The sequence below is a fragment of the Lampris incognitus genome, chromosome 4 (assembly GCF_029633865.1).
Source record: "Lampris incognitus isolate fLamInc1 chromosome 4, fLamInc1.hap2, whole genome shotgun sequence".
NCBI classification, from domain to species: Eukaryota; Metazoa; Chordata; class Actinopteri; order Lampriformes; family Lampridae; genus Lampris; species Lampris incognitus.
Window position 1 is genome coordinate 27,877,738 of NC_079214.1, and position 13,973 is coordinate 27,891,710.

At 42.3% G+C, this 13,973-nt stretch overlaps 1 protein-coding gene across 1 annotated transcript in view; it reads left to right on the top strand.

Annotated features, from left to right (window-relative positions):
* The window catches only part of pir (pirin), a 44,168-nt gene that overhangs the window by 17,721 nt on the left and 12,474 nt on the right, over positions 1 to 13,973 (top strand). The window contains exons 4-7 of the mRNA XM_056279320.1: positions 3,971 to 3,988; positions 4,495 to 4,556; positions 7,007 to 7,214; positions 10,103 to 10,187. Of these exons, the coding sequence (XP_056135295.1) occupies positions 3,971 to 3,988; positions 4,495 to 4,556; positions 7,007 to 7,214; positions 10,103 to 10,187 (373 nt within the window). The remainder of the gene's footprint in view (positions 1 to 3,970; positions 3,989 to 4,494; positions 4,557 to 7,006; positions 7,215 to 10,102; positions 10,188 to 13,973) is intronic.

The window sequence follows — 13,973 nt, forward strand, 5'->3', positions numbered from 1 at the left end:
GCTCGCATCCAGTTTAAGACTCTGGTGCTAGCCTACAGGGCAGTGAAAGAAACAGCTCCTTCTCCAAAGGAATTGAATCGAGTGCAACTGGACTTGGGATATATCTGTGAAGACGTTTTGCCTCTCATCCAAGAGGCTTCATCAGTTCATGCCTTTCTGACTAGACCAAGATAGTCTGACTGGCTGGTGATGAAACTCCTAGTTTCACCACCAGAGTTTCATCATCAGCCAGTCAGACTAGCTTGGTCTAGTCAGAAAGGCACGAACTGATGAAGCCTCTTGGATGAGAGGCGACATGTCTTCACGGATATATACCAAGTCCAGTTGCACTCGATTCAATTCCTTTGGATAACCATGACCTGGATGAATGAGAACATTCACAGACAAACAGCTCCTTCCTATCTCCAGGCCATGGTCAAGCCCTACACCCCCACCGACCACTTCGCTCTGCTGCCTTGGGACACCTGGTTGCCCCGTCGCTCAGAGGCCCCTGCTGATGATGGACCCGGTCACGGTTCTTTTCTGTCCAAGCCCCACAGTGATGGAATGAACTCCCCACTGATGTCAGGACAGCGGAGTCACTGCCCATCTTTCGGCGCAGGTTGAAAACTCACTTCTTCAAGAACTACTACCCTGTGACTTGCTCGTAGCACTTATTGTATTCACTCATTAGAAAAAAAAAATGTCTTTCTTGCGCTCTTACTTTAGCACTGGTTTTGCTCTTAGATGCTTGTTTAGAGAGAAGATGCACTTATGACCTCTGATGACTAGTAGTTCTCCTGATTTCCTATGTTAAATGTGCTTATTGTAAGTCGCTTTGGATAAAAGTGTCTGCTAAATGACTGCAATGTAATGTAATGAGTGATGAAACGTTTCTCCCAATGAACGTTGTGTCCAGATGAACTGATTCAGCTTTCTGTGATGTCAGTGATTGATGCTGCCATGATGGCACGTGACAGACAACAGTGGAAGGAATAGAAAAAAACCCGAGGTAGTCATATAACAACATTAGTTGGAGGCAATCTCTATGCCCCTGAATGCCAATAAGCGGCCCGTGAGGCAGGTCCGGCCCACGAGAGCCAAATGTCTGGCCCCCGCCGACCCACAGTCACTAACGCACCTGTCATAACATATGAAACTAAGTGCACAGCATGTGAAATAAAGTGCATGCTGCACTACTTTATTTTGACCTCACCCCACACCATACACTTGACCCATACCGTAGACATAAGACGTACTCTCTACAGTCCTTGACTAGACAGAGCCACTCACCAGCTACATCACAGATAATAACTGTCCTAAACCAAAAACATGGCCTGTGTGAAAAAGTTGATAGTCGACCAGGAAAACCATCAGTTAAAATCTTACTGGATGGGTCAGTTCTGTTTTATTTTACCGGACCACGCCAATGCCAAACCGACATGTTTAATATGCATGCAGACCGTAGCTAAATCTCAAGCGGCACTTCAACTCTATGCTTGCTACCAGTTTTAATGCCAACTACCCTACAAAATCAGATCACCTTAAACGAAAAATAGTAAATATGATATCATCATACAAGTACTCCATTTCTACTATCTGTAACTCAACATCGGCACAAGAGAGTGCAATAACGGCATCATTGCATGTTTCATAGAACCTTGCTAAAGCTAAGAAGTCATTCACTGATGCTGAGTTGATTAAAACGTGTGCAATTGATATGGCTGGCAAAGTTTTAAGTCATGATGAGAAAAACAAGAAAACAGTTGTGGAGCTATTAAAGCAGGTGCCATTGTCAGCTAACATGGCAACAAGAACAGTACAACTTTTAGTGGAGGAGTGTTTTTCCAATCTACTCACCGATTTGAAGAAAGCAGAAGCCTTATCACTAGCCATAGACTCGTCCTGTGACCAAATCAATATGCAACAGTTATCTGTGTTCCCAAGATTTTTTGATGGGAAGACCTTTCAGGAAGATCTACTTTGTTTGCTTCCTCTGCCTGGGCACACAACTGGGGAAATCATCTTTAATGAATTAACACAGTTCTTTGAGAAGAATGGCTTGGATGTGAGCAAAATTGTGTCTGTTGTCACCAATGGGGCTACATCAATTGTGAGACAACACAAGGGCTTGGTAAACAGGCATGCAGCTGTTAACCCAGAGCTCTTTGCATTTCATTGCATTATTCACAAATCAGTGTTGTGCACTAAACTGTGTGGGGAAATGGAAGAGGCGATGGATAGTGATGAGACTGGTAAATTTTGTTCTCTAGAGTTCTAGTCTGCAACATTGCCTTTTCAGAGCATTGCAGGAGGAAATGTCAGTGGAACATAAGGAACTTTTGCTGCATAATGATGTATGCTGGCTGAGCAAACACCGTGTTGGAGGGGGTCTGCAGCCTGTGCGATGAGCTTGTGTAATTTTTATCCAGACTGTGGAGCCAAAAAGCCCAAGAATATCAGAGGTTTTTAAGTAACAATAAGGTGTGGGCATGTGCTATTTTTTGTGTGACATCATGTCTCATCTAAATCAACTTAATCTGCAAATACAAGGCAAGAGCCACACTGTTGTAAACATGTACGAGGCAGTTGAAGCTTTCTGGCCAAAGCTGGACCTTTTGGAGAGAGACATTCACGGGAGAAAGTTGCACTTTCCACGTCTGCAGGAGCATTGCTAGAAGAATGAAATGCGGGAGGATCCAGCGATGAAGGATTTCGTGATGAGTCTGGTAGAAAACTTCAAGGGATGATTTGAAAGTTTGAAAGCTCCCCTAAACTCTTAGGTGACATCGTCCTCTCCCTGAGACAGCTGTTTTCTGTTTTGGCTGACGGCCAGTGGACTGCAGAGGCCAGATGGCTGGTACCTTCCATAGATGAGGCAACTCTTCAGATGGAGTTCTTGGAGAATGAGAGCATCTGATTTGTTCTAAGCACAACACAAGGACGGTGGGATGAGTGAGTTTTGGATCAACATGGTTCCGCAAGCTCAATTCAAAAAACAGGAGAGCTATTACAACCTTCCTACTAACAATTTTCCCCTCCATGTGCATATGTGAGTCATAGTTTTTTTCAATGAACGTGATCAAGAACCAGGAAAGAAACACTCTCCAGTGCACATCTTGGCCAATGCCTCAGGCTTGCCACAACAGAATACAGGCTCGACATCAGAAGGATTGCCTCATCCCATCGCTCTCACTTCTCTCACTGATTGGTGAATGAACATTCATTTATTTTTGTCCATTTGTCCATAATTAAATGGTTGGTTTTGGACTTATTTTGTTTCAGGAGTGCATTTTTTTTCTTGTGTGACCCTCAACACAGGTTTTAAGAATCCCAGGCTTAAATTATTACAACTACCACCACCATAACTACTACTACTACTAATGATAATAATAAAATTAGTAATAACAATAATGATAATAATAATAATAATTTTAATAGCAACAACAATCTCTGCACCCCCCACCCCTCCCCGCTGGACGTTTTGGCCCTTGGCTTGGCATGCATGACATGATTTGGCCCTTGGGGGAAACTAATTGGGGAACCCTGCTCCATACCATCCTTTGTATTTTTCCAGTGAGCTGAAATGTAGATGGTGTAAGCATCCATATGTGCATGTTGACACATATCTCTCACTGCATTGTTTATAATCTATGATTTTATTTTCTGTTCTCGTCTTCCATCTTTTGTTTTCATGTCTTGAGTTTTTATCTGTATTTATATTCTCAAAGTGGCTTTAAAACTATATAAATCCAACATTACTATATTCATATTGTACTGTGTATCACTTTTGCGGTTAGAATGTGAGTCAATCAATGATGTATTTTACAAGTTATTCAGCACAGAGGCGCTGACCTAAGTCCAAGACCACAACACTGGATTACAAGAACTTCCTCATAGTCTATTTGGATGATACTTAAGTTCCCATTTGAACCCGTGGTGTGGGTGGATTGGAAGAGGTTGCCTGGTGCACTCTCAGCATGCCTGTAAGCAGGTGTATTTGCTCAGCGTCACATGACTTTTGAAACCACACAGCTGTGGTAACAGATCACAGGCAGCTTGCTGCAGGGGACCATGCTCACTTCCCTGAAACAGATGTTCACCTCTGACCCTTGACCTCCCACTCAGCACTTCTTTTCCTGTCCACCCTAACCACTGAGGAGGTGGAAAATAGTGTACACATACTTTTAGTCTCCCATCAGCTCACAATTGGTGTCTCGAGGTCTTACTGACTGAAATCTGAAGGATGACAGTGCGCTTTGTGCAACAAAGTACAATATTTGCCCACCATTTAGTTTTGTGTTACTAATCCATACGAAGATGATAACAATATTTCACATAGATGCCATCAAAATGGATTTGCATCTTGAGCTGCACCTTGGCAACATCCTATTTCATTGTGTTTACTATAATACATCATCAGGTCATCTGGTCAATAGTTTTTGAACTATGCCTAAAGTCAGCATGTTTGATGTAGCTACTGTGTAACACTTGTGACTCATTTCTCTTTTAGAGGGGGTCTTAGCTCATGAAGACTTCTGTGGCCACTCAGGGCAACTGAAACCTGGGGATTTGCAGGTACTTTGGGATCAATGCATCAATAATCGTGAAATGAAACATTTAAAGCATAATTGGTTAAAAAAACAAAATGAATTCAACAGCCAGATACGTTTTTTGATCTTCCTTTCTTGAAACTTGATGTGATGTGTTATTTCTTCATGATAGGAAAATCCTTTGAATGACTAAAATGAGAACAAGAGACATTGACTTCATTTTTTTTATTTGAATAAAACTCTGTAAAGAGAGAACAATGCGTTGTCAGGAAGACACACATACACATTTGCACAATATACAAACATAGTACATTTACTGCTTACCACCCACATTAAGTAGGTATGATGTGTGGTGTTTTTTTTCTTTTTTTTAAGTTGTCAAGTTACATACACACATACAGTCAGCTGATCTTGCTATAGCCGGCTATGTGTACACCCTCTGTGGGAGTTTGGCTTCTTGGGGAGGTTACTAATACTGAAATCATCAACTAACCAACAAATGTACAAACGCCTGCTTGACCTTTTAGTTTGAGTTTCCCAAAGAATGGCATTAAAGGAAGTAGTAAAGACATCACGAGTTGCCCCAAGACATTTCTTGGTGAATGACAGAAGGCATGAATGCACACATTTAACAATGTACAGACAGACACGATGAATTCACACACATACAGTAAAGCCTCATTGATTGATACTGGATCAATACTGGCTGGTTATTCACAAGTTAACCTCTGCATGGTGTTTTGAAATGCATGCATCTTCACATTTTAAATCTTAAGTCAGACTTGATCAAATATTTTAGTTCATTTGAGTACTTGAACATTTCAGAAATGTGTCCATCCATTCTCCCTCGGTTTCAGTTAATTGTATTGTCCATGCCTTTTGAGATAATGCAAAGACAGAAATTGATTTAGCCTTCTTCAGCAGACAGTAATAAAAAAAAACCCACTGTGCTCGGGTGAATCGTCTAGATAAATAGTCACAGGCAAGCTGCACTAAACCAGAGAGAGTGGAAATTTCCAGCTGCCCTATTGCTGGGGGAGAAGCTCTTAAGCTGAACTTCACTTCATGCTGTTATGGATCACCACCTGAAATCAGCTCTACATACCTCCTTTGTAGTCTTCCCTTCTTCAGATTGAACAGGATGATTGTGCAAATTTTGGTTCGTGTATGCGTATACACTGATGAGCCAAAACATTATGACCACTCACAGGTGAACTGAATAACGCTGATCATCTCCAAACAAGGGCACATGTCCAGGTCTGGGTAGATTAGATGGTAAGTGAACAATCAGTTCTCGTAGTCAACGTGTTGGATGCAGAAAGAAATGGGCAGGAATAAAGACCTGAGAGACTTTGACAAGGTCCAAATTGTTATGGCCAGATGACTGGGCCAGAGCACCTCTGAATCAGCAAGGCTTGTGGGTTGCTCCCAGACAGCAGCAGTGAGTAACTACCAGCAGGATCCGAGGAGGGACAAACCACAAACCAGCGACAGGTTGTTGGACATCCAAGGCTCATTGATGTGCGAGGGCAACAAAGGCAATACCGTCTGCTCCAGACTGACAGAAGGTCTACTGTGGCACAAGTAACAGAACATTTTAATGTTTACAGGAGGAATGAGTCACAACACACAGTGCATGTGTATGGGGTTGCGTAGCCTCAGACTGGTCGGAGTGCCCATGATGACCCCTGTCCACCATCAAAAGTGCCTACAATGGGCATGCGAGCATCAGAACTGGATCTTGGAGCAGTGGAAGAAGGTCACCTGGTCCGATGAGTCCTGTTTTATTTTAGATCACATGGATGGCCATGTACATGTATGCCGTATACCTGGGGAAGTGAAGGCACCAGGATGCACTGTGGGAAGATGACAAGCAGATGGAGGGAGTGTGATGCTCTGGACAAAGTTCTGCTGGAAAACCCTGGGTCCGTCCATTCATGTGGACATCAATTTGACACGTGCCACCTACTTAAACATTGTTGCAGACCAGGTACACCCCTTCAGAGCAATAGTATTCCCTGATGGCAGTGGCCTCTTTCAGCAGGATAATGCACCCTGCCTCACTACACATATTGCTTGGCAATGGTTTGAAGAACATGACAAAGTGTTCAAGGTGTTGCCTTGGCCTCCAAATTCTCCAGAACCCAATGTGATTGAGCATCTGTGGGATGTGGTGAACTGACAAGTCGGATCCACGGCAGCTCCACCTTGTAACTTACAGGACTTGAAGGATCTGCTGCTAATGTTTTGGTGCCAGATACCACACGACATCTTCAGGGGTCATGTAGAGTCCATGTCTCAGCGGGTCGGGGTTGTTATGGCAGCACACTGAGGACCAACAGCATAGTAGACAGGTGTTCATAATGTTTTGGCTTATCAGTGTATGTGTGATTTTTTTTTTTTTTCACAAATTAGTCGATGTATTTGCATCTCTTGCTCTCTGGGTGTCTGATACTCTCTTTCCTTGTCCACCTGTGGATGACTGCAGGCCGGGGGGTGGTCCATGCTGGGAGGCCCATGTCAGAGGAGCCTGTGGTGGGTTTACAGCTGAGGGTGAATCTGCCAAAACAAGACAAAATGGTAGAACCAGCCTGTCAAGAACTCGGGGGCAAAGGCATTCCCAAACCTAGCCAAGGAGGAGTAACCGTAGTCGTTATCTCAGGTGAAGCCTTGGGGGCAAGTGTGTGTGTGTCTCCGTGGCTATGACATCAAGGAGATTGTATTAGAGTCAGAGATCCAAATTTCTTAGTTCTCTGAAGGCTAAGTATTATTTTTCTAATTAAGCTGTAATGTTTTCCGTTCTCTTAACGTTTACTGTACAATTGTTTTGAGAAAGTAACTACACAAGAAATCCACACAACTTGTTGAATTCTATTAAGAGATCATTGTTACACTGACGTCATTAACATCGCGTGAACTCTGCTCAACATTTACCTGTAAATGTTTAAAAGGACAGAATACCAGAAATCCACTTGGCTATGCCAGTTCATTAATAAAGATCGGTTGAAGTTTGACATCTCGTGCATTGTTGCGACAATGGAGTCAACGTCAACAGAAAGGCAGAGTGAAATGACAAAACACTGTTTATGTCCTGGTATCTTTTGCTCTCATGACTTCACAGACAAGATCAATACCATCAGTATGTGTGTGTTGGGGTGGGCGATCGGCGGGGTTGTTGGTTGCATGCAGATATGAATAATTGAATGTGGGCCAGACTAGGTTGATTGGAAATATGAGGTGTGTCTTCCCAGTTTCTCTGTCTGCAGAGAGGAAATAGGAAATGTGGAACAGATTATCCCTAGTCTGTTAACAGCAGCTTAGTGGTACTCAAGTGGTGACATGTCTGTAGTTGTGTCCGTGTATATTGTGTACTTGTTTCATTACACTTGAGATTATTGACTGTTTTGAAGTGAGCGTTCCTTTGGGAAAGTGAAAACTGACAATCCCTTTTGGAAAAGGGCTGTCGTGAGGTTGAAAGTTGGCATGTATTGATTAGGCTCATGTTTTGTCAGTGAGCATTTCCAGTACAGGGTTCTCAAAAGTTAAGTGATACAAGACGTATGCGTGTGTTTGTTTGGGTGTTTGTCTGCACTGTTACAGGGTTACTGCAGAGAAGGAAACTTGGGAGCATTGGGGTCGGTAATTAAAACCACAGGTTATAATGTGGGTCATTGCACTTGTGTAACCCTCTCCTCTTCTCATGCCCAGTTTTTACCCCCGACTTCTTGTTCATTTCATATTGACTGTTTTGTATGTATGATTATGGTAATTCTGAACACAATAGAAACAAATCTTTAGAAAAAGAATTGTTTTGTTTTTGTTTGATTTGGTTTTTTTTGCTTCACTACAGGTCTGTTTTACATCATCCACAGCCCCATTCATTACCTGTTTCCATTGCTTTGAGGTTAGGATTTAGGGTATAGATCCATCAAAGTAGGCGCTTGGCAGCATCTGTCAATAAATATATGGAATACCAATTCTCTGTTCTCCTAAGGACCCACCATTGCTATATCGCGTCAGAGGTTGGGGGGGGGGTGCATAAGCATGCATGCATGTTTCAAAACATATGGAGGCAGCCAACCATTTTTTTTCACCTGCCAGTTGAAGGTTTATCCGGGGAGAATGTAACACGTGCAGAGAATCACGCTATTTCCCCCCAGACCCACTTGCAGTTTTATAGGCACCCCCACCACCTGTAGAAGTTTCTGATTGTGGTGAATGGTACAAGTTATTACGACCAGCTCCCCACCAGGGAGCATTTCCGACCAAATTGCTAAACAAAGGGAGGTGATTCTGTTGTGACCAATCTAGTGACCTACTATGAGTTATCAATGTAACCGCCTCAACTAAATAACGAGAGCTATTTCTTTTTTACAAAGAGTTACAATAAAAAAACGACATGGTGGATTTACTGAAACATGTTAAGTCAAATGTTTCAGTGCAACTGTGTTATGTAACATTTAATTCCTAGTGTACATATTTAAATGAATCATGAAAGTTTCTTAGAAGTTAGTTAATAGTTGTGTGGAACCAGTTGACATCACACTTTTTCAGTAAATACAATGTTTCATTTTTTTCAGGAGCCTCAAAACTCTCGATAATTAATTATGATGAAGAAGAAAGCCACTTTATTTTGTCATTGTAGGTTAGGAGCAGTGGGCAGCTGCAGTGCCCGGGGGACCAACTCGAGTTCTTCTTTCCATTGCCTTGGTCAGAGGCACAGACAGGAATATTAACCCCAACATGCATGTCTTTTTGATGGTGGGAGGAAACCGGAGCACCCAGAGGAAACCGACGCAGACACAGAGAGAACATGCCAACTCCACACAGAAAGGGCCTGGGGTTCAAACCCAGGACCTTCTTGGTGTGAGGCAACAGTGCTAACCACTGGGCCACCATGCTGCCCTGTGAACTAGGATGTTTTATTCCAGTGGTATTGGTGATGATGGCAAAAGATTGTCAAGGCAGTGGTGATTTTGTGAGTAGTAGAGGATACAAGCTTAAACAGGATATCAGGACGGGACGTATGTTGTACTGATTGTAAAGGCCTTCAGGACTACCTTGTGATTTTGGGCTATACAAATAATCTTGACTTCAACTGACTTGACAAAACATAGGGAGCGATGTAATTTGATCCTCTAGGATTTGATTGAATTGTGCAAAACATCCTATGATATAATTGTTTGAAATGTTGTTTGCCCATTCGGACATGGTGATGCAATTGCAAAAACTTGTCTCTTTTAAACAAGGTTAAGGTGATTAGATTTTGATGTAAAATAAGTGAAAAAATTCGTTTTTCCATTTTGTTATTGTTTTTTTTTTCTTTTAGGATAAGTTGTTAAATCTGTGCAAAATATGACCGGGGAAATGAGCTAACAAGGTGAATAAGTCAATTTTCATTTCACATTGTCTAAACTTTGAACAAATGAGAATATTTATTTTAGCCAAAATTATTTACAGGTTCCGGTACTGTCAAGTGGTCATGTATAGACTGAGGGACAGAGAAAGATAAAGCATGTGAGTAGTCACCGTATGAATATTTTGATGAGTCTTTGTCATTTTGTGTCTAGTCTAGGCTCGTCACAAGGACACCGACTCTATATTTGGACTCTACATTGCAGACAGGGGCAGTGCACATCCAACCTGTCTCCACAGGTAGGAGAAGCTTCAGTTACTTCTCTCAACATATTGTAATCCCGCGGAATATCAGAAAATCTAAAAATGAGTACCTTCAAATAGCAGCTATATACCAGCTGAAATAATTCGACAAACATTCAGTGATCATTTTAACACCAAACAAATCCATGCATAATTATTTGTACAACTTCATTGTAAAACTCCAATAAATGTAAATGAGACTGCAAAGATCTTTCAGAAACGTTAAGATTGTGTCTCAAACTGCTCCCTACTTCAAATAGTTAGTGAATCACTATATAGGCTAGTGCATTGGACATCGGGCATTAATTAGGTCCCTGAATCAGTGAACAGACACCCTGATGACCCACTGACATGTGACAAGTCAAGTCAATTTTAATTGTATAGCCCATTATCACAAATTACAAATTTGCCTCAGTGGGCTTTATAGCAATACAACATCCTATCCTTAGACCCTTGCATTGGATAAGGAACAACTCCCTAAGAAAAGTTTTAACAGGGAGAAAAAATAGGAAGAAACCTCAGGGAGAGCAACAGAGGAGGGATATCTCGCCCAAGACAGACAACGTGCAATGGATGTATGTACAAAATTTACAGAATACAATATTGAAAGAGAATAGCAGAATTATTATGATTTATAAAATATATGAAGAATATGATAAGGAGGATGCCAAGCAGTATCCAGATGCCACCGGAACAGCCCAGGACCTGAGCCATGTGACCGACATCACCATGTACACCTGACGGGAGGACAGACTACACATGCACACACGAGAGACTCAGATCACACCATTCACATACGTGGGAGAAGAGACAAGGAAAAAACAAACCAAAAAAAAATTAGTCACACATCTGAGTGAAAGGATATAACATTGAAACAGGGCAACAAAATGATATGGATTTATAAGATATGTAAAAAGAAAACATGATGAGGGGGATGCCAATCAGTGTCCAGGTGGTGGACAGACTGCACGTGCACACAAGGGAGGCTCACATCACACCATTCAGATACACAGAGAAAGATAAAGAAGACATTCAGAAAGAGAGAAAAGATGTGGGAGAAGAGAACAGTTTGCAATAAAATCTATATGCTATAATCTCATCAGCAGAACAGTGCTTGGTAAATTCATTGAGACAGAAACCAACCCACCATGCAGTATAGGTTGTGAAGCACGCAACTTAAAGGCAACTAGTTATAGGCTAAGGCAAAAAGATGAGTTTTAAGTTTGGATTTAAAGGACTCAATGGACTCTGATTGTTTGACAGCAGGAGGCAGGTTATTCCACAAGAACGGTCCGATAAAAAAAAGGCCCTGCCACCAGCTGACTTCTTTTTAACTTTGGGTACACACAAAAGCCCTGTATTTTGAGAGCAGAGAACTTGACATGGAATGTATGGTTTAAGGAGATCAGACAAGTATGATGGGGCAAGCCCATTTAGGATTTTATAAGTCAGCAGAAGCACCTTGAAGTCTGATCTAACATGGATAGGGGGCGAGTGAAGGGAGGCAAGACTTGGCGTAATATGGTCAAATATTCTATTTTTAGTTGGGATTTTAGGGTTAAGGTTAGACTTTTACTCAGCCCTATGATGGCCTGGTGGCCTGTCCAGGGTGTCACCCCGCCTGTCACTCAATGACTGCTGGGATAGGCTCCAGCATCCCTGTGACCCTGAGAACTGGATGAGCAGTTTGGATAATGAATGAATGAATGAATGAATGAATGAATGAATGAAGACTTTTACTGCTAGCATGTGGCAGACCTGAAAACAGAACATTACAATAATCAAGTCCAGATGAAACAAATGCATGTATTAGAATGTTTGCATCAGCCGTAGACAGGAAAGACCAAATTTTAGCAAGGTTATGTAAGTGGAAAAAAGGCAGTCTTGATGATTTCTTTAATATGCTTATCAAAGGAAAGGCTGGGAGCAAATGTAACACCCAAGATTTTTGGCTGCCACACCTTGTGACTCACAAAGTTGTTGATTGTTAATGTTACTTGATCAAACTTGTGTCTGTATAGCAGGGCCAATGCCCAGCATCTCAGTTTTATCCAAATTTAAAAGCAGGAAATGTAGTGACATCCATTTTTTCACAGCAGCTAAGCAGGCCTCTAAATTAGTCATTTGAGTATGACCTTACCATAAGCCCTTATAGGCACATAGAGCTGAGTATCATCTGCATAGCAATAGAAATGTATTCCATGACTGCATATAATTTGGCCAAGAAGTGAAATATAAAGAGAGAAAAGTAGAGGGCCAAGAACCGAGCCCTGAGGTACGCCATATTTAACATAAGAGAATGTTAACATAATATTATTATAGCAGACAAAATGTGTTCTTCCAGATTAGGGGCGACACGGTGGCCCAGTGGTTAGCACTGTTGCCTGACAACAAGGAGGTCCTGAGTTCGAAATCCAGGCCATCCCAGGTCTTTTCTGTGTGGAGTTTGCAGGTTCAACCCCTTGTGTGCATGGCTTTCCTCTGGGTGCTCTGGTTTCCTCCCACCATCAAAAAGACATGCATGCTAGGGTTAATACTCCTGTCTGCGCCCCTGACCAAGGCAATGGAAAGAAGAACTGGAGTTGGTCCCTGGGCACTGCTGACTGCTCCTATATATTAGGATGGGTTAAATGCAGAGAACAAAATTCATTGTAAGAATACTATGTCAAATAAAAGTGGCTTTCAGGTGTCCAGGTGGTGTGGTGGTCTATTCTGTTGCCTACCAACATGGGGATGGCTGGTTCGAATCCCTGTGTTACCTCCGGCTTGGTCGGGTGTCCCTACTGACACAATAGGCCGTATCTGCGGATGGGAAACCAGATGTGGGTATGTGTCCTGGTTGCTACACTAGCGCCTCCTCTTGTTGGTCGGGGCGCCTGTTTGGGGGGGAGGGGAACTGGGGGGGTAGCGGGATCCTCCCACGCGCTATGTCCTCCTGGTGAAACTCGTCGCTGTCATAGCCTGCAGCTCTCCCTGGATTGGCAGAGGGGGTGGAGCAGCAACCGGGACAGCTCGGAAGAGTGGGGTAATTGACCGGACACAATTGGGGGGGGGGGGTGCGGAAAAAAAACTGCTGGGAAAAGTGCCAGTAGTAATTGATAAATTAATAATGTCTAGCATTGTAGGTCCCAGGGAAGGCCAGAGCTTTTAAAAAAGTTTTGCTGGTAACGGGTCAAGTAGGCAAGTAGTTGGTTTAGAAGCTGACATGAGCTTCGTCAAAGTATCGAGAGATAGTCTCAAAAGCTGTAATAACAGGGACTATCAGTGACTCATTGTATAGATATGAATTTAGTAAGACAGGATCTGCAGGAGTAGCTGGAGTTGAATAACTAAATTTGTTTAAGATCTCATCAACCTTATTGCAGAAATAATCTAGAAACTCATGGGCCATGAATGGTGAGCAGCTAATAGATGGCTGATTTTTAGTAAATTTAGATTCAGTGTCAAAGTGAAATCTGGGGTTATGTTTATTAATATTGGTTAAGCAAGAAAGATACACTGCTTTTGCAGCAGATAAAGCACGCTTGTATTTCAATAAACACTCATGCCATGATAGGTAAGACACTTCCAATTTTGATTTTCGCCATTTACATTCCAGTCTCATGCAGGCCCGCTTAAGAGCAGATTTCTTGTTGTTAAACCAGGGTGTAGGCCTCTTTAGTCACCTAGCTCTGGTAGTGAGAGGTGCCGCTAAATCGAGAAGACTAGGGAGGGCCACATTTAAATCACTAGTGAAATTTTCAACAGTGTCAGTCTCTACAGTGAAAGGATCAAAGACTTAGA